The following is a 17,896-nucleotide window of genomic DNA, read 5'->3' as shown; positions in this document are numbered from 1 at the left end:
ATATTTGCATATTTGATTTTCCATTTGGTTTTTGTTTTCCATTCCAAAGATATAGAAATCGCTTGATTATTTGTGAATATTGGTTTAATTTGATTTTTTCGGTTTATATGCTTAAGCTTTTTTTTTTTTGGGATCAAATATGCCTAAGCTTTAGGTCTAGTATTTGCAAGAGTGATAGCTTAACAAGTAGCTAATCAATTTACCCAATCATTTATGTATTTTGCAATGCCCAACTACCATCTACAAAATTAAATACCGAAAATATAATAATGATAATCATATTAATTAATAGTAATAATTCACAACTATATAGCAAAGGACAAATAAACAACATAAATGGGGGTAACGGACAAAGAGTAATAAGAGCAAAGACAGACAATTATTGATGTAAAACAAACTAAAGGCACGAGCGTTTTCTTTTATTTCTTTTGCGTGTTGTCGAAACTCGTATACAGAAGAAGACACGCTGGACAGTGACGTGGCGGGATTATCAACGAGGTGGATATGATATGGACAAGTAGGACCGCTCGATGGATTGACAACTGTGTTTTTATGAGTGTTTTTAACTGATATGAACTTAAAGCAGATTATCTCATACACACACAAATTTTAATAGTATTTAACTATTAGATATGTAATTCATTTTTTTTCTTTTTGAGAATATGTAGTCTAATTTTTGAAAACCACATTTTAAATATTTCAGAGGAGATTTACTAAAATAACCAAATATTTAAAATGCTATTTGGATTTACGAATAGGATCTTCCGAATGCAGAAATTTATACACATACATATCTATATACTATTAAAATATTTGTTCTCAATATACATACACATGAAACCAAAAAGGACCAAACTTACCGGTACGTTGTAAGCACAAAAGAAAGCAATCGTACCGGATACTATACTCGCCCGGGTTACAAAAATGGGCCGGTTTGATGACCACATCCACATTTCCCGTTTCACCTGCGACTGATGTCCCCTTGTAAGAATATAATACAATGAATCGATAGTACTTCAGCCCATAGAACTAAACTCCTCCTTTTGATCCAAACACGTAAGTCCCTGCCATGTAATAATATAGATAAGCAACTAATTTTCATACTGATAAAGGTGGGTATAATAAAATTAAAAGTATACCAAGAGTTGGCATCAAGACAGAGAGAAAGGCGGTTCCTGCGATCTTGAGAGGCAACCCTGTTTTAATCATGTCTTTGATCTCAATATGCCCTGTTGTGAATCCCACCACGTTGGAAGGTGTTCCCGTGGGTAGCAAGAACGCAAACTGAGACCCTATGGCACCAGGGACCATCAGGAGGAGAGGATGGATTTGCATATTCTTCGCAATCTCGATGAGCAAAGGAACCAACAGTGTAGTGGTTGCGTTGTTCGACGTGAACTCAGTGATGCTAGCAGCGATGAGACAAACCGTTGGAGCGATGGCCCAATAAGGAGCTGTTTCTAGAAACACGAGTCCTTTGGATAAAACTTCAGCTAGGCCACTTGTACGTACACCATCGGCTATAGCGAATCCAGCTCCTAGTAACAACACTATGTTCCACGGAAGCTTCTTGCATTTACCCCAATCCATTAGCTTCTCTCCCTTTTTAATACCGTTTGGGATTATAAACAGCAACGTAGCCATCATCACACTCACCGTTCCATCACCGACTCGGCCGTTGAAAATGCAACCCCACCCGGGGATGTCGTCGGTTATATTCCTTGTCATCCATAACACAACCAAACCACCAAACACAGACAAGACCATCTTCTCAGCGAAACTCATTGGTCCCAACATCTCAAGCTCCGTACGAAGATGGGACTTGTGAAGATAAGGAGAGAGAAGTTTCCCTGACCCTTTAGGACAATACAGTACACATAGAATACCCCAAAGCACCACGAATAAGCACAAAGCTAGCGGGAAACCGAAGAAGAACCATTGGCTGAAACTGATTGGATCAGCCTCAGGGAAGTAGCTTTTCCACATTCCGACAAGTATCAGATTCACGCCTGTTCCTGTCAGCGTGCTCATTCCACCAACGACCGCTGAGTATATCACACCGAGCACCACCGCTCGGCAAAACTTCCCCACTGCCGGAGGCACCATTTCCGATGACGAAGATGGCGACGAGGGCAGTCTCTGGAGTATCCCTGTAGCGACTGGCATCATCATGACCGTGGCCGCCACGTTGTGCATCCACATGCTCACGAACGCCGTTGTTGCGCAGATGCCGAGAAGAAGCAGCGGCGCGTTTAGAGGCTCCACGCAGAATACCATCGTTATCTTCACGAATTAGATTATCCATCGTTATGTTACCAACTTATCATTATTAGATATGTGGTAGCTTATTATTTATTTAAGCTCCATTAATTTATATAGGATATTGTATACTATTGAGTATTGACTGTTGATGATAATAGTTGTAACTTGCAACCTAATTATCATACGTGTTTATGATATATACATGGATTGGATTGGCATAGGCAAATAATTCAAAGGTTATTAAACAAAGTATAAATATTCCTATATATAACACATATATTAAATTAAAAATAAATAGAGGTCACTCTGTTATGTTCGGTTCTAAAATATTCTGCTACTTAATTTTTATTATCAGATTTTAGGGACCTCGTCGACCAAAAGTTTTATTTATAAACACAATTTGTTGAATACATCTAGAATAATTTGCATCCATTCCTTTTATAGACATAGAGCACTACTACCTGTTTAATGCTATTGAAAACCTTAATTTAATAAGTGGGGATTCAATTGAAGCTCTCCACCTATATCATAGTTGTAACTAACTCATCCATGGACCCATTTAAAATCATATGATTACTTCAAATACTTTCTAGAATCAGAATCCTTATCAACTACATGAGTAAATGTTTTATCCAGATTGCACCATATTCAGAAATTCGCATATGATAAAAAAATCGTCATGTTTTCTAACACAAGAAGGTGAAACTATTATAAAAATAACTAAAATAGAAAAAGACAAGAATATTGTAATGAAAAAGATAAATAGATAAAACGACTTACGTTGAGAGCAAGTCGACGATGGATGTTGTAGTGTTCGACGGCAAGAGCGAGGATAAAGCTCCCAAGAACGAGGGAAATGACGTCATCCATGTAAGAACTTGCCACATGATCAGCCGTCGTGATTCCGAAGAGTGGGAATAAAAAAAGCGGCGACAGGGAGGTGATGGGCATCGGGACGGCTTCCGTCAACCACCACGCGAACATCCACACAAGAACTCCTAGCATGTTCTTCGCAGTCGTCGTATCTTCTCCGCCGAGCCGTGCGCATAGACACACGACGGCGCAAAGAAGAGGACCAAGAGCGATGTAACAGTTTTTGGGTGTGAATATTGTCCGGAGATGGTGCCCCAGCGTTTGTTTTTCGAATGGTTCGTCATTATGGACAACCGGCAAGAGGGGAGATTTCAGATCGTCGGAAGCGGCGGTGGGGAGATGACCACCGTTCATTCTGTTAATTCAGTTTTAAGTGGCAGGAGATAGAAGAGACTGAGAAATGTAAGATAACTAAGAAGGGAAGACAGCCCCTTTTTATAAATCAATTTATTGAATTATTCAAATGTGCTCGGCCAAAAAAATCTACGTTTTATATTATGGTTCATATAACAATTAATTTGTGTGGTCATAAAACATGGTATTCGGTTTATGAGAGTGAGTGACACATGGTTGATAGTAAGAACTGTTTTATTCCTGTAAAATGTTGTTTTTCGTTTAATTTCTGTTGTACATGAAATAAAATGTTGCCTCAACGTGTATATCACCGATATTTGCTGGTTTTTAATTAATTACATGAATAATGTATGAGGGTCAAACTAATGAAAAGAGACGGTGTTTTTTCTTGGAAGACAAATCGCATTATTGATTGGATAATGTGTAAATATAAAGAAAGGTCATTCTACAGTGAATTATAATTGATGATTTTTCAAGTTATCTAAGAGAGTTATTGTTTATATTTATTTGATTTTATAGTACTATAATAATGTATAAATGGACGGGGGACCCATCGCCCATGAAAATGATGGTGTCTCTACATATTTACAAGTTACAAGTGGCAAAGTTGTGGTGGCTTGCAAATTCTGGAATCTGATGACGCATAAGGACAGTAGAGATTAAGATAACAAGTAATCATGCGATTAAGGACAGTAGAGATTAAGATAACAAGTAATCATGCGATTTAAGACTATTTATATACTGCTACAGGAAACCGCTAATAAAGACCTAGTTCCAAGAATAATGGATAGATTTTATTGTAGCTTCTTCGTTTAACATTCACAATCTCGCATATTATAAATCATCTACAACCTGAGGTTACTTTAATAATAGCTGTGAATCAAATGTATATTATATTTTTCCTAAATTTATTTCAATTTTTTTTGGTGCAGTTCTAGTGTTATTTAAATGTTTTGTTTTTGTGGTTAAGACTTAGAGGTTATGAAAATTTTAGAAATAAAGAAAAACGAACAAAGAGAAATAAAACAGAAAGAAGAAAGCCAAACAGTTGGCAAGAGTCAAGAGAGAGTATCACACGTTAGTAAGTGCAGCCTTTGGTAGTCCTCCAGAGCCCAACTTCCCTGGTTCATACCTTCCTCTTTCTTGTCCTTTTCTCCAATTATTTTTGTAATTATTATATTTATATAATATATATAACGAAATATGAAGAAATATTCAGGTGATAGAATCGACATGTATTTAGATGCATAACCAGATATTAGATCTCTCTAAGATATATGTACTCACTACTCACTTGGTCTAACAAAAATCAGCACATACATGCATGTATAGTTGTATACTATATACGTAGGACAAGTTTTGCTATATCCATAAGTCCAGCAAAAGGGAAGACAGAGAATCATTCCCTTAGATAATTGCATATAAGATAAGTCCTATAAACATAATGAGAGAGAAATAGAGAGGTTTGGTACGAACAACCAGGAAAAAGAAGTGCCATAGGGAATATGACACGTAGGCAGATCAGGTTGCTGATTAAAGATGAAACAAATGGGATAATTTGAAAAGATTGAAAGAAATCAATATCTCTAAACTCATGTGGCTGTCTTTGATTCCACCGCTTAGTCACCAGATATGAATGATTATCAGTTTTAATCTGCTGAGTTGTAGACTATGTGGTCTCCAAACTTACCTATTTTTCTTGTTTGATTAAATCTCTTGTTTAGTTGTTACCAATTCTACGTTAAACTTTGTATAAGTTCAACTCAAATCCCACTCATTATCCCATACTAAAAACATTTAGATTAGACTATTTTATACTCGTATGTTTCTTAAAGCCTATTTCTTCATCTAAACATGTTCAAGGCCCGAGACAAATTGTTTTTTTCCTAACCGACATGTCGTGGTGAAATTGATACCGAATACGTAACGGTGATAATGGAAAACCATTTTTTGTCAATATGACTTTGGAAAATCGTAAACGGACGCGAACAATAGTTCATGTCCCTCTCAACGTCCCCCACTCACAACATGCCAGAGTCACAGAAAATTGCATTTGCGTCTTCTTTTTTCTTTAGCCTTTTGTTTAGAATCGTACGAGGCTTAAACCTTAACATGACACATGTCGCTACTGCTTTGCGTTCACTTATGTAAACACAACCTTAAGAAAAAAAATCTAGATTTGTTGAAAAGCCAGACGTATTCTCTTTTGAATACACCCAAATGGTCACTGTTAGTTACAGAGACAACGCATTTAGATGAAAACGATGTCTCTTTTATTCTTTTGTCTGTAAGTTCTGAGCAGGAAACTAAAACAAGTTTAGAAGAAAACACGCTCGAGTTTGATAAGCAGATCATCTGATAGGTAGGTCTCTATGGCTCTCCACCAAGCTCCACTCTCAGGTTGTCATACGGATACACTCGGGGTGTCTGCAGGAACAGCACAATAAGAGATAACCCATGAAATGGGGAAAACAAGTACCCCAGTGGTAAGAGAAAATACGAGCAGAGAGATGACACGTCAGGTATTCATCTCATGTATAGACAGACAAAGAGAATCATCTTCTTAAGCCTAGTGTGCGGTTAAACTTCTATAACTTAAAATACTTCAAAAACAAAACTTCATTTCACATTTTGTTGGCAGCTATCTATAGATTCTGGCAAAATAACCCATGTCAATCAAGCAATACGTTTAATATCAGAGTCAGCGCAAATGACGATGTGGTAGATTCACAATATAGCACATTTTCTTGATTGCTACCTAAAGATTCTAACCCCAAAAAAAAAAAAAAAAAACCTTTTTCCCTCAGACATAAAGTCTATGCAAACACATAGGGAAGTTGAGATAATTTCACTTACAAAAGGAACCTTGGAAGCTTTATCATTCACAACAGCGAGCAAACCGAGAGTCGCAAAGAAGCCTAAACCGCCACACAACCATCCCAATGCTTCATACTGGTTCACTTATCCAAAAATCAACCACTAACACAATTGATTTAAACCGGAAAAGCATTAAAAGAAAACTTTAACCAACCTTCCCGACGGTATCAGCAATTCGATCAATGCAAGGCTCTGGAAACGCAGTCCCGTTGTCCCACATCAGCTCGTCGTTAACCGAAAGCTGAGACGCAAATTCAAAGGGGGAAAGTGTCTCAAAAAATCGAAACAACAAAATTTTCAAAAATTGGAGAGAGATTTGAGATTTGACACTCACAGGCTTATCGGGGACGATGTGTTTGCCGACGGGGAGACCCATGCCGGCGCGTTGGCGGAGAGATGAGGCGTTGGTTCGTGCAACGACGCCGTTTCCACCCATTATCCTTGACGCCACACCGCTCAATCTTCCTGCCATTTTCGTTTCGGAGTTTTCTCTTCTGATCCCAAATCAATCAATCGGTAGTACTGATTAAAAACTCTAAACGTCGTCGTAAGACTGCGCATTATACTGTTCAGTAACTCTAAACGGCATCGTAAGAGAGTGTCAACCTTCTGATCAAAAGCTCTAAACGACGTCGTTAAGAAGTCAACATTTCAGCCAAACCAGAGGTTTATTATTAACATGTGGAGATGCAATCACACATTTTACCACGAGTAGTAGCTTTTATTTTAAACATACGAGTTGTTTCGCAATTACATATATACACCTGGAAGCTTTAATTGCATCTCCATGTTTACATGAACTTTGCTTTGTTGGTTAATCACACTCACATGGGAATTAACTACAGATATATGTGACTAAAAAGCTTGTGATTCTTCCAAGTGTGTGAAGAGCTTTGCCATTGACCATTGTATATCTTAACTTCTCTGTGTACTACTTCTTTTATGGACCAAATGTTTAAACTATACTCGTGAATGTGCTAGCTTTGGTCCGTAATTGATTTGATTCTCAGTTTAATTATGTGGAAGTGATATATACATCTTAGGGAATTTGGTGGAATCAGTTTAACACACCAAACAAGTCATCTTAGGGAGAAAATAAATTTAAAGATTGTGAAAAGAACTGAAACTAAATCACCAGATACCATAGCAAACTTAAAATTGTCACAACTCAAACAAGAAAACTAGTAGTCAAACAAAAGGTTCTTCCAAAATAAACGATAGATAAACGTAGTAGCTAGAGAGAGCATCATGATTACTCTTAGTCGCTGCTGGTATTGTTGGGACGAGGTGCAATGACAATCTTGAGAACACCGAACTCTGCGTCGTACCCTAACCTGTGAGTCAAAATCGAAGGCGGAGGGTCAGAGGAGGAAGAGCGACTGTTGACGCATCCCAAGTAAACACGGCCACCACCTTCATCATGCTCGTACACGTTCTTCACCTCGGCGTAGAACTTAACCTGATGCTCGTTAGCAAGAACTTCAACATCATCGCCACGGACACCAGGTATATCGACTGCGAAGTAGAGACCATCACCCGGTAATGGAACTCCAACGAAAGCTCCCTTACGCCCTTTCACCACAAACGGATGATCCTCAAGGTGTCTCCCAGACTTACCTGTCAGAACAGTTCAACACAAACACAAACAGAGCATTTATTACAATGGTTCAAAAAACATACATATATTGTTTCGAGAGAGTGAATGGGTTCGAACCTGCGTTAGGAGGGACAGTGTTGGTACACTTGTTGTCATGGTCCTTCACCTTGACCCTCGAGACAATCATCCTCAAGACTCCATCTTTCATCTTGGCATCCACGCCGGTGATCTCGCAGCAGTCACACCCTAGTCCGGCGGATCCAGAGTACTCACGAACGCCCTCCCTTCTGTTGCCGTCGGGAGTTTGGCCGGAGAAAAACACAAGCTTTTTCCTCACGGCGTCGACTCTGTGGCGGATGCCGTCGTCAGGAACGCCGGGCAAGTCGACGCGCACGTAGAGGCTGTCGTTCTCCAGAACCTTGACGTGGATGAAACCCTTAGGACCAGCTTTCTGGAACTGGTTGTTGGTCGCGTAGATACCCTCTGAACGTACAAAAAGGAAAGCTTTGATACTTCAGTAAAGAGAAGCAAAGGTCAATGGAAAGACTAAAGAGCTAACTCATACTCAACTAAAGAAGGAACCTTTAACTCATACTCTGTTAAAAAAGGAAGCTTTACTATCATGGACTAAACAAAAATGTAAAACCTTTGCAGTAAAGTTCATGAATGTCAACAACTTTAGAAGGAAACCCTAAAAAGGAACAAGTTACAGTGAGAAAAATAGAGGAGGAAGAAGGAGACCTCTGGTGTAAGGGATTCCCGTCAAGTTGAGGCATTCTCTCATCGCCATCTCTCTCTCTCTCTCTCTCTCTCTCTCTCTCTCTCTCTCTCTCTCTCTCTCTCTCTCTCTCTCTCTCTCTCTCTCTCTCTCTCTCTCTCTCTCTCTCTCTCTCTTATTGGCGTAAAAATGGTATGAAAAAATAGAAATGAAGCAGCTAGAGGTTAAATAACTTCGATCGTCTGTGACGTGGCACTACAGCTGGCTTCTTTTCACCACGGGTTAAAAAAAAACTCGTTCTTTGTCTCAGGAAAAGGTTAAAATCCAAAATTTACCTCATCTTTGACCGGTCATATCATATTTACCTCATCTTTTTTATACTTTAACCTGCTTTACCCATTTCATCTCACTGTTAAAAAACATTGCCTTTCCATCTTAAATTATTACCGTGATGAGAACACTAGAGTACGATGAGCTGTCCATCTTCTTCAATATGCTTTTTTAAATGCGACAAAATAGGGAAATTAGGGCAACCTCGTCTCTCGCTTTACTTCAAACTTTTTTTTTACAGAAGATCATTTAATGCATGCAAGAAGCCGCTGACGTCACTTATTCTCTTTGGTTTAGCTGTCAAACTTTTTTTTTTACTAATCTACTTTTCAGTACATACATACGACAAGCAAAAGTTTAACAATGCAATGCAACGTCTCCTTTCCTTGTTTTTGAATTAATCGTTTTTAGATGTTTATCCAGAAGATGTTTCCAAGCTTATTTTTCATGGTTTTCCACGTAGTATTTATTTAAAGTTTTTTTCGTTTGTTTTCTTCACAACAATATAAAGTTTGTTACTTTTATAAAATATCCGTTAAAGATGACGAAAGTAGATTCGACGAAACGTTTTGACGACATTCAAAAGATGAGATTATACGTAGAAGGAAATCAAAATAAGCACAAACCAGACTCAACAAAAGTTCACATTTATTAGAAACTAGAAATTAAGAAAAGACCAGACAAACCCTAAGACAGTAGACACGCAGGAGATACGAATCATACGACAGACACCACCACCATAGATAAAGACAAAAGACGTACGTACGTACGTTACGGACTCTCATCGATCAAACCACGTCGTCTTTTGTGATCTTGCAGTTGAGCATCTTCTCGACGACGGTCAGCTTGATGTTCACCCCGGCGACCTTAGGCACGGTGATCCAGAGCACACCGTCGCGAAGCTTTGCCTTGGCTCCGCTAACGTCGTACGCCACTGGGTTGAACACCATGGTACCTCCGTATTTGCGACCGTCGTGGTCGTACTCGGACATGGCGGGTTCGTCGGCGAAGAAGTGGACGTTGTTGCCGTCGACCCAGTACTGGAGGTCGGAGGCCGGACAGCCAGGCAAGTCGACCCTGTAGATCACGGTGTCTTCCGTCTCTTTCACCTCGTACACCGCCTGGCTGCCACTTTTCTGGAAACGGTTCCTCGCTACAACGCAAACAACAAAGAAACGAAAAGATTAGTCATTGAAGAAGATTAACTTTTGTAATAAAAAAAAAAGTGTAATGAAGAAGAAGGAGGACGTACGGACAGGTGGAGAGTTCCTCGGGACACCGCTACCGGAGCTTCCGTGGCTCTTGTTTCCGCTGGAGTTGCTTCCTGCTTTACTCATTCTTGAAAACGACGTTGTTTTTGCTGTTTTGGGATGTGTGGATTGTGACGTAACGAGAGTGAGTGAGTGCACGTATATTTATAACGGAAGGGGTAATGACTAATGTGACTACTTTAGGGTTTGAAAAAGCGTCGAGTAAATGGGCCTAGTTATCGAACGAGTGTAGTATTATTGCTTCTTGATTCATATGGTGAGAATATAACTGGTCTTGTTATGTTTCTTTTAATTAATGGGATTGTAACCACCATTTTGTCACATTTAGTAGTTGTGCTGTAGTATCCTTATCTTTATTGTGTCTGTTGCGTTAAAGACATCTTTAGAAATGGAATCTGTCATCTTTTGCGTCTAAGTGAATGGGACTATTTTTTTGCATTAGATGTTCATCATTTCCTCGGTCTACCAGAAGCTTGGCCCAAAGTATGACTCTGTTCCAGTGAGCAGATGCAATGGCTTACACAAAGACCTTAAGTGTTTAACCTTTGTTCAATATGGTATATACATCTTCTGACAAATTGTGGTTTGAAATCCAATCTGATTTTAGATTTGCGTGTGTGATAATTTGACATTTATTCTAAAAATGTTTAAATTTTGAGATCAACTACAATGGCTTGAAGATCATTTGAGTGTGTGGAAGTGATGCAGAACATAGAAATTGATATCCGAATGAAGATAATATAATTTTCAGTATTAATGTAAGCCATTTGATGGATCCAGCTTATATTATTATTAACTTGGTTTCAATCAGCTTAATTAAGGAAACAAGTTTAGATTGTGCAAACAAGTGACATGAATCACTAAGTTCCATAATAGCAAACACAAAAGCAGGACTAAACCATAACAGTCTCAAATCCCAACTTAAAAACTTAAAAAACACAAAGACTAATCCAATCCAAGTACTCATAAAACAAAAGGAATAGATTCATAGATATGTGAAATTAAACCAAAACGCAGTGGAGAGATATGCATTTACTCTTTGGTACCGCCGGTGTTGGGACGAGGGGTAATGAGAACCTTGAGAACACCAAAGTTGACAGCACCGGTGATGTTATAATGACTCAAAAGCGAAGCTGCAGAGTCGCCAGACCAAGAAGTGTCGATGCTTCCAAGGTAAAGACGGCCTGCACTCTCGTCGTGCTCGAACACATTCTTGACCTCAGCAGTGAATTTAATTTCACTCTCATTAGCAAGCACTTCAACATCACCGTCCCCAACACCAGGCACGTCCACAGCGAAGAAAAGACCACCATCAGCTGTTGGTTCTCCAACGAAGGCTCGCTTGCGACCTTTCACCACAAACGGATGTTCCTCAACACGTCTTCCAGATTTACCTATCGTAAAGCATTTTTCAGTAACTGATACGTAAAAAAGGTGATAAATTTTTGAAAGAGGAAGGGGATCGAACCTGTGAAAGGAGGAACGGTGTGGGTACACTTGGTGTCATGGTCCTTCACTTTGACCCTTGAGAGAATCATCCTCAAGACTCCATCTTTCATCTTGGCATCCACGCCGGTGATCTCACAGCAGTCACAGCCCAGACCAGCGGTTCCAGAGTACTCACGCACGCCCTGCTTCTCGTAGCCGTCGTTGAAAGCCACCGCAGAGAAAAACACCACCTTTTGCCTAACGGCGTCGACTCTGTGGTGGACAGCGTCGTCTGGAACACCGGGCAAGTCGACGCGTACGTAAAGCTTGTCGTCGTCGAGAACCTTGACTTGGATGAAACCCTTGGGACCTCTTTTCTGGAACTGGTTGTTGGTCGCGTAAAAACCCTCTGGAAAACACGTATGAAGAACGTCAGTGAGCGAGCAGACAGAACCGAAGAAGAAACACAGTAAAAAAACATGTCTTTAAATCATCAGAGAAACAAATATTTATGGAAAAATCAACAAACTAAAGGGAGACAAGAGAAGAAAGAAACAGACCCATATCGGTGGGAAGCGTCGAAATGTCAATGCAGGTGGTGAACCCTACCATCTCTCTCTCTCTCTCTTCTTTCTCTGTATTTTCTCTCTCTTCTTTCTGTGTTTTCTCTCTCTTTCGTGCTTAAAAATGGCGTTTTTGATTTTGTTGTCAAAGTTACTTAAAACGAAGAAGGAGGTGCGAGCTATGTAGACGTGGCACTCTATAGCTGGCTTCTTTAATTTCACCTCAAAGAGGCTCTCGTCGCGACGCGGAGGGTAAAAACAATTTGACTGGTCGTATCCCCTCCCCTACGTCACTCTGTTTACCTTTAATGTTTTTTTTTTTACCGTGAAAACTATCCGAGTGAACGATGAGCTGTTTCCCTTTAAATATGACAACTCTTCTCTGCTTTCATCTTCACTTTTTTACAGAGGAAACATTGAATCCGCCGCTGACGTTAGCGATCATTTACTGTTTCATCCTCAAACGACGTTGTTTTTGCTGTTTTGGAAGTGGAGAGTGCAAGTATAAAACGAGAGCGAGTACTTTTACGCGCTAGTGTGTCTCTCACTATTATCTATCTATCGGAAGGGGCTGACTTAAGCTAGTATTGGCCCATTAGTCGGCCCGATTATTTTAGTAAACGAAACATAAAACTATATGGGACATAACAAAAAAGCCCAAGAATTTGAAACTGCTTTGATTTGGGGCAATGTTTTCAAAATTGGACCAAACCGAACCGAAAAAGCTTTTAAATTATGGGTTTAAATATGAAACCGGATTTAACCTTGTTCAATTGAGTTTAAATATTGAATAAAAATTAGACTAAAAAAAACATAATTTGTTATTTATCTTCTGCAAATTTTATACAAACTTAAATGAATTTAGTTATTAAAATTTCCAATAATTTAATCATAAAATAAAAGTTAAATACATAATTTAGAAGGCCTACGGCGTATGCCCCACCTAAAACATGTTTTGGAAACACCGATTTGGGGAAGTTTCTAGAGTTTGGTGCAGAGGTTATTGATGAAAAGATGGATGTAGTTTCTAGATCGTGATCAAGTAGGTACAACATTGATTCCTTTCTATCATCCATTACACATTTGCGTGACGCATGATTATTGATTCTCGCTGAAAATGATTTGAATCATCATATGAAAAGTCAATTTTACCAAGAAACTAGTATCTTGCATTTTGAACATGTAACAAAACCTTTGATCGGTCCTTGTGTGTCTGTTTGGTAGAGTTGCCATTTTTGCTGTCGTTAGATCTTATGATTATTATAGTTTGATGCATACAAGTGGTAACTAATGTTATGGTACATAACATGAACATAGAACAACAATCTCAAGCAAAACATAATATATAACTCTAAGCTTTGGATACAACGAAAGACTAAACAAAAAGGTCTAAACCTTTTGGAAGGAAGAAAGATGAGAACGTGGGAGAAGAAGTGAGGAAAGCTAAGCATTGGTCTGGTTTGTTGAAGGAGCTACCGTTGATGTTGCAGAGTCCAAGGTGTTCTGTGAGAAGATAGAAGTCCGGCAAGTAGGACAGGAAGAGTGTGAAGATAGCCACTTATGGATGCACTTGACATGAAACCCATGATGACATTTCTCCAGCACGTGGATGCTCTCACCTGGTTCGAACTCAGACAAACATATGGCACACTCTGCTTGAGCTCCTGCAAGCTCAAGGTCTGAGGAGTAGACAAGCGTCGGAGTTGGCACGGTGGATGAAAAATCCTCTTCAGGATCAGGCTTGTGCTCGTTGTCGTCAGTTTGGAGATTTGGGCGGAGAAAGCAACGTATTGCAGCGCAGAGAGAGAGACCACATATGAGAGCAGAGACGACAAGGATGAGGAGAACAGATACGTTTGCTTGGAACTCAGTAGAGTTGGAGTAAGGCTTCCATCTGCAAGTATGAGAGTTACATTCTGTAGAAGAAGCAGAGGACAATGGTGAAGAAGCTCTAGTAGCTACTTGTTCTACTAGCAAACGCATCTTGTGAATTGTTTATTGAGAGTGTCTTGTGGGTTTAGTAAACCTTATACAAAGAGAGTGTGGGGACAATGGTGGTGAGGGTTCCAGTGAAGTCGTGAAGCTATAAGGATTAGGATGTTTCGTCTGTATTTTGAGGACTATAACACTCGCCTTCTCTCTCTTTTGGTCCACTTCAAATAATAAATGGATATTATTGTGATAGATGATGGGATTGCTCCTTTGTCCTTCTTGGCTTATCATCATCCACATGTTTGCCACATGTTGCCCTCACACTACGTTGCCTACATTCTAGGCAATACCTTTGCTCTCTAGCTCTCTTTATTTTAATTCGTTTTCGTTCATGTTTGAATATGTCAATATCTCTAAAGATTTAACAAAGAAGAGAGACAATAACTTCATACACTTCAGTGTTTCTTTGTCTTTTTATATATAAGTTTACATTTTCTTTTATAAGATTAAAGAAACAAAACCCCAAATTAGATAACAAACAAAGGTGAAATGAAAGAAACTATAGCAACAATTAAAATAGTAAAAAGTAAATAAAAGCTTTTAAAACTTTTCTTTTGAACAAATATATTTTAAACTTTTTTTTCCCTCTTCTAAAAACTCTCTCTCCTGCAAATAGCCAAATCATTTCTCTAAGCTGCAATTCCTGCAACAACACCATTTTCCATATGATTCATCAGTTTTTTTTCCCCATAAGAACACAAATGTTCATGTTCTTAGATGAAAAAAAGGTGTTCATTGTTCATACCTCCGTTTGGTTGCCTGTTGATGTATCCAGCCGGTCCTCTAGACATGAAGTCAAATGCTCCCATTCCCAATCTTTCATCCGCCTTTGCAGGCAGCGAAAGCCACGCCGAGTCACTGTACAAAGAGTCTGCCTCCAAGCTGTTTGAGCCGCTGCTTAAACCACCAACATGAACTCCTCTCATTGCTTCTAATCCTAAGCCTCCTCCCTCACTGCGGTAGCTATTACGTGCACGTGCACCTGCTCCTCCCCAGTTGTCTCCAATGCTGCCTAGTGAAGACATCCCAGAGTTTCCACTGAAGCTGCTTCTAGATATTGGTGAGTTTGACATGTAACCTAGACCACCACCATTTCCCCATAAATGATTCTTTGCTGCTGAACCGTTAGCTCCTCCTGTCTCGATCTGGCTACTGTACCTGCTAAGGCTCGGAGTATATCCTGGACTAAAGGGCCGTCCAAAGCCTGCACTGGAGCCAGATCCATAGCTCTGAGTCTGGTCTTGCTCGAAATTCAGATCAATCCCATATCCATGTCCAAAAGGTGAGAATCCGCCCCTATTAACTACTCCTGGACTGTACCTAACTTCAGGTTTCACTCCATAACTGGAGACTGGACTCGTGCTGAACCCTTGTGAGTACTCGTTCATCAGCAATGCACTGATTCTACCACTCCCAAAGCCATTGACATTCATTTGGTTCCGGATTGGGTCCTTGGGAACAGCCAGTTTGACTTCCACCATCTTCCCATTGAGTTCGTGGAACGTCCTCCGCAAAACTCTGTCTACAGCGTCCTCTGATTCATAAGAGATGAACCCAAAGCCTCTCGGTCTCTGTGTTCGGTGGTCATACATCACCACAACGTCAGTGATGGTCCCAAACTGAGAAAAGTACTTCTTGAACTCAGCCTCTGTAACGGATGACGCCAAACCTCCAACAAAGATCTTTTTACTGTTAGCTGGACCAGGTGATGATCCCTGGAGACTGCTGTTACTCTTCTGATCATCTCTTGGAACTGCCTTCTTCGCCTCAACCTAAGAAAAAATAAGTATCATAAAAAAGAATAGCTTTGCTTGGAGTATAAGGTTCTAAAAAGGGACTTTCACTTACAAGTTTACCATCGATGACGTGTCTGAGCAAGACGACTCTCTCGGCAACATTGGGATCAGCGAAGACAAGGAAACCAAAGCCACGCGCACGACCAGTGGCACGATCCTTCATGATGACAGCCTCCAAAACCTCGCCGAAGCTCTGAAAATACTCGCGAAGACGGTCTTCGGTGGTCTCCCAAGAGATGCCACCGATGAAGAGCTTACCTGACTCCATATCCATTCTGCAAAAAGGAGTATACTTTAACATCTCGATCTAAACTGAAAACATCATCTACATTCAAAAACGGTGATGAAGTGAAGAGAAGAGACTCGAATCGTGCAAAGTGCAAACCTTTACGGAAAGCAAAAAGGATGTAACGATGAAAACGAATAGCTGGGTCTTGATCGGATTCTGTGAACCGATCGACCCACGATCCTGTATTCCTGCAAAGAGAAAACACAGTGTGGATCAAAAAGGTGGAAGCTTGGAGGAAGAAATCAAAAACCCATGAAGGAGGATTGCGAAGCTTTTAGATTACCGAAAGTTTAAGAAAACGGAGAAGAGAGGAGATTGAAATCCAAAAGCTTTGAGAGGATGAAGCTTTTATAATCAATCAGAGGGCGAGAGAGCCCTCTCTCTCTCTCTTTTTGTTTTTTTTTTTTTTGTCCAATAATAAAAGAAAGGATTGACTGTTTTAGTTTTGAAATGGGCAAAGAGGAAAGAAAAATGGATGGAGTTTGTGCAGAGCAGATGAGAAGTGGAAAAGGAAAGAGAAGCTCCTTCTTACGTTTTTTTTTTGTTTCTTTTTAAAAAAAATCTTGGCCTCTTTAAGAATTTAGAATTTGTTTGATATTCAAAATCTATAAAATGATTATTATTAAGAAGAGCATCATAAAATGAAATCAGCGTTATTACTAATAGACTATTTCTTTCTGACTCAAACTTTTTAGAATTTTCTTTTGTAATATTTTGTAAGGTCAAATGATTTTATTTTATTTGTTTTCATCGAACAAATTGCAAGGCATGGTTCGTTGATCATTATGATTAGATGCAACATGTGATTTATAGACAATAATTTGATTGAGCTTTACTATAAAATGAAGATGGCATGAAAAGTTTTTTTATAAAAAGCTTTTGTGGGAATCAACGTGGGCAATAACATGGGGGGGGAATGGTTGATGACGATAAAGATTGGCATCCCACGAATTTTATTGTACATATAGTGCTTTAAACAAATATTAGTTTAGTAATGAAATGATATTAAATTTAACTCAATCACCAAAAGGAAGAAATGTTTCCAAAAAAAAAGAGAGGAAGATATGTTTCAAGTACACAAAGCATCCAAATAACAATTACCAACTTTCAAATGCTTACTTTTCATTCATCTTTATTCATTATGAATAGATGCAACATGTGATTTATAGACCATTCTCCATTCTCCAGGTCCAATTATCATATAGGTATTAGAAAATTTATCGTTTACTCAAAAGGAATATGTATATTATCTATGTTCTTTGTTTATTTCTTGGTGATGTAATTTTTGTACAGGTCAAATGTCCACCACCGTTTTATGCATCACATAGTTCATCATCTATTTTTAAAACATTTTTATAGATGGTACATCATCTAATTTTATTTGCTAGTCCAACATTTTTATAATTCGTATTACCCACTATATTCTCGGATTAAAGCGTATTGAAGCAAATGTTTAAATCTAATGGGACTCAACAACTGAATATCCTCCAAAAAACCTAATACTTACTTTAGGCTTATAGCCTGTTTACTTAAATCTCACGTAAAA

General features: G+C 39.1%; 7 protein-coding genes across 8 annotated transcripts; all 7 read right to left on the bottom strand.

The window, feature by feature from the left end:
- Positions 1-727: 727 nt before the first annotated feature.
- On the bottom strand, positions 728-3,564 carry LOC103827638 (tonoplast dicarboxylate transporter). The gene is made up of 3 exons (XM_009103161.3): positions 3,043-3,564; positions 1,140-2,283; positions 728-1,064 (listed from the first exon to the last, which is right to left on the bottom strand). Exons 1-3 carry the CDS (start codon positions 3,487-3,489, stop codon positions 1,030-1,032), a joined length of 1,626 nt encoding a protein of 541 aa, XP_009101409.1. The 5' UTR covers positions 3,490-3,564; the 3' UTR covers positions 728-1,029.
- A 2,084-nt stretch (positions 3,565-5,648) lies between these two features.
- Positions 5,649-6,948, bottom strand: LOC103827637 (NADH dehydrogenase [ubiquinone] 1 beta subcomplex subunit 8, mitochondrial). 2 transcript variants are annotated; one of them, XM_009103159.3, is made up of 4 exons: positions 6,701-6,948; positions 6,521-6,607; positions 6,346-6,441; positions 5,649-5,970 (listed from the first exon to the last, which is right to left on the bottom strand). In XM_009103159.3, exons 1-4 carry the CDS (start codon positions 6,836-6,838, stop codon positions 5,860-5,862), a joined length of 432 nt encoding a protein of 143 aa, XP_009101407.1. In that variant the 5' UTR covers positions 6,839-6,948; the 3' UTR covers positions 5,649-5,859. The 2 variants fall into 2 exon arrangements, with proteins under 2 accessions (XP_009101407.1, XP_009101408.1); XM_009103160.3 differs by having other exon boundaries at positions 5,649-5,916.
- Positions 6,949-7,482: 534 nt separating this feature from the next.
- LOC103827636 lies at positions 7,483-8,855 on the bottom strand. Its single transcript, XM_009103158.3, has 3 exons — positions 8,705-8,855; positions 8,081-8,446; positions 7,483-7,983 (listed from the first exon to the last, which is right to left on the bottom strand). Exons 1-3 carry the CDS (start codon positions 8,751-8,753, stop codon positions 7,625-7,627), a joined length of 774 nt encoding a protein of 257 aa, XP_009101406.1. The 5' UTR covers positions 8,754-8,855; the 3' UTR covers positions 7,483-7,624.
- Positions 8,856-9,578: 723 nt separating this feature from the next.
- LOC103827635 (14.7 kDa heat shock protein) lies at positions 9,579-10,847 on the bottom strand. Its single transcript, XM_009103156.3, has 2 exons — positions 10,264-10,847; positions 9,579-10,164 (listed from the first exon to the last, which is right to left on the bottom strand). Exons 1-2 carry the CDS (start codon positions 10,346-10,348, stop codon positions 9,800-9,802), a joined length of 450 nt encoding a protein of 149 aa, XP_009101404.1. The 5' UTR covers positions 10,349-10,847; the 3' UTR covers positions 9,579-9,799.
- A 251-nt stretch (positions 10,848-11,098) lies between these two features.
- LOC103827634 lies at positions 11,099-13,248 on the bottom strand. Its single transcript, XM_009103155.3, has 3 exons — positions 12,271-13,248; positions 11,751-12,119; positions 11,099-11,676 (listed from the first exon to the last, which is right to left on the bottom strand). Exons 1-3 carry the CDS (start codon positions 12,320-12,322, stop codon positions 11,315-11,317), a joined length of 783 nt encoding a protein of 260 aa, XP_009101403.1. The 5' UTR covers positions 12,323-13,248; the 3' UTR covers positions 11,099-11,314.
- A 263-nt stretch (positions 13,249-13,511) lies between these two features.
- On the bottom strand, positions 13,512-14,350 carry LOC103827633 (RING-H2 finger protein ATL79). Its single transcript, XM_009103154.3, has one exon. It carries the CDS (start codon positions 14,254-14,256, stop codon positions 13,717-13,719), a length of 540 nt encoding a protein of 179 aa, XP_009101402.1. The 5' UTR covers positions 14,257-14,350; the 3' UTR covers positions 13,512-13,716.
- A 284-nt stretch (positions 14,351-14,634) lies between these two features.
- LOC103827631 (heterogeneous nuclear ribonucleoprotein 1) lies at positions 14,635-16,913 on the bottom strand. Its single transcript, XM_009103153.3, has 5 exons — positions 16,634-16,913; positions 16,447-16,538; positions 16,114-16,336; positions 15,011-16,037; positions 14,635-14,908 (listed from the first exon to the last, which is right to left on the bottom strand). The coding sequence occupies exons 3-5, from the start codon at positions 16,333-16,335 to the stop codon at positions 14,895-14,897; spliced, it is 1,263 nt and encodes a 420-aa protein (XP_009101401.1). The 5' UTR covers position 16,336; positions 16,447-16,538; positions 16,634-16,913; the 3' UTR covers positions 14,635-14,894.
- Positions 16,914-17,896: the final 983 nt, after the last annotated feature.

This window comes from Brassica rapa, chromosome A06, assembly GCF_000309985.2.
Source record: "Brassica rapa cultivar Chiifu-401-42 chromosome A06, CAAS_Brap_v3.01, whole genome shotgun sequence".
NCBI classification, from domain to species: Eukaryota; Viridiplantae; Streptophyta; class Magnoliopsida; order Brassicales; family Brassicaceae; genus Brassica; species Brassica rapa.
Note: the sequence above shows the minus strand (reverse complement) of the source record. Positions and strands in the feature narration are given on the sequence as shown.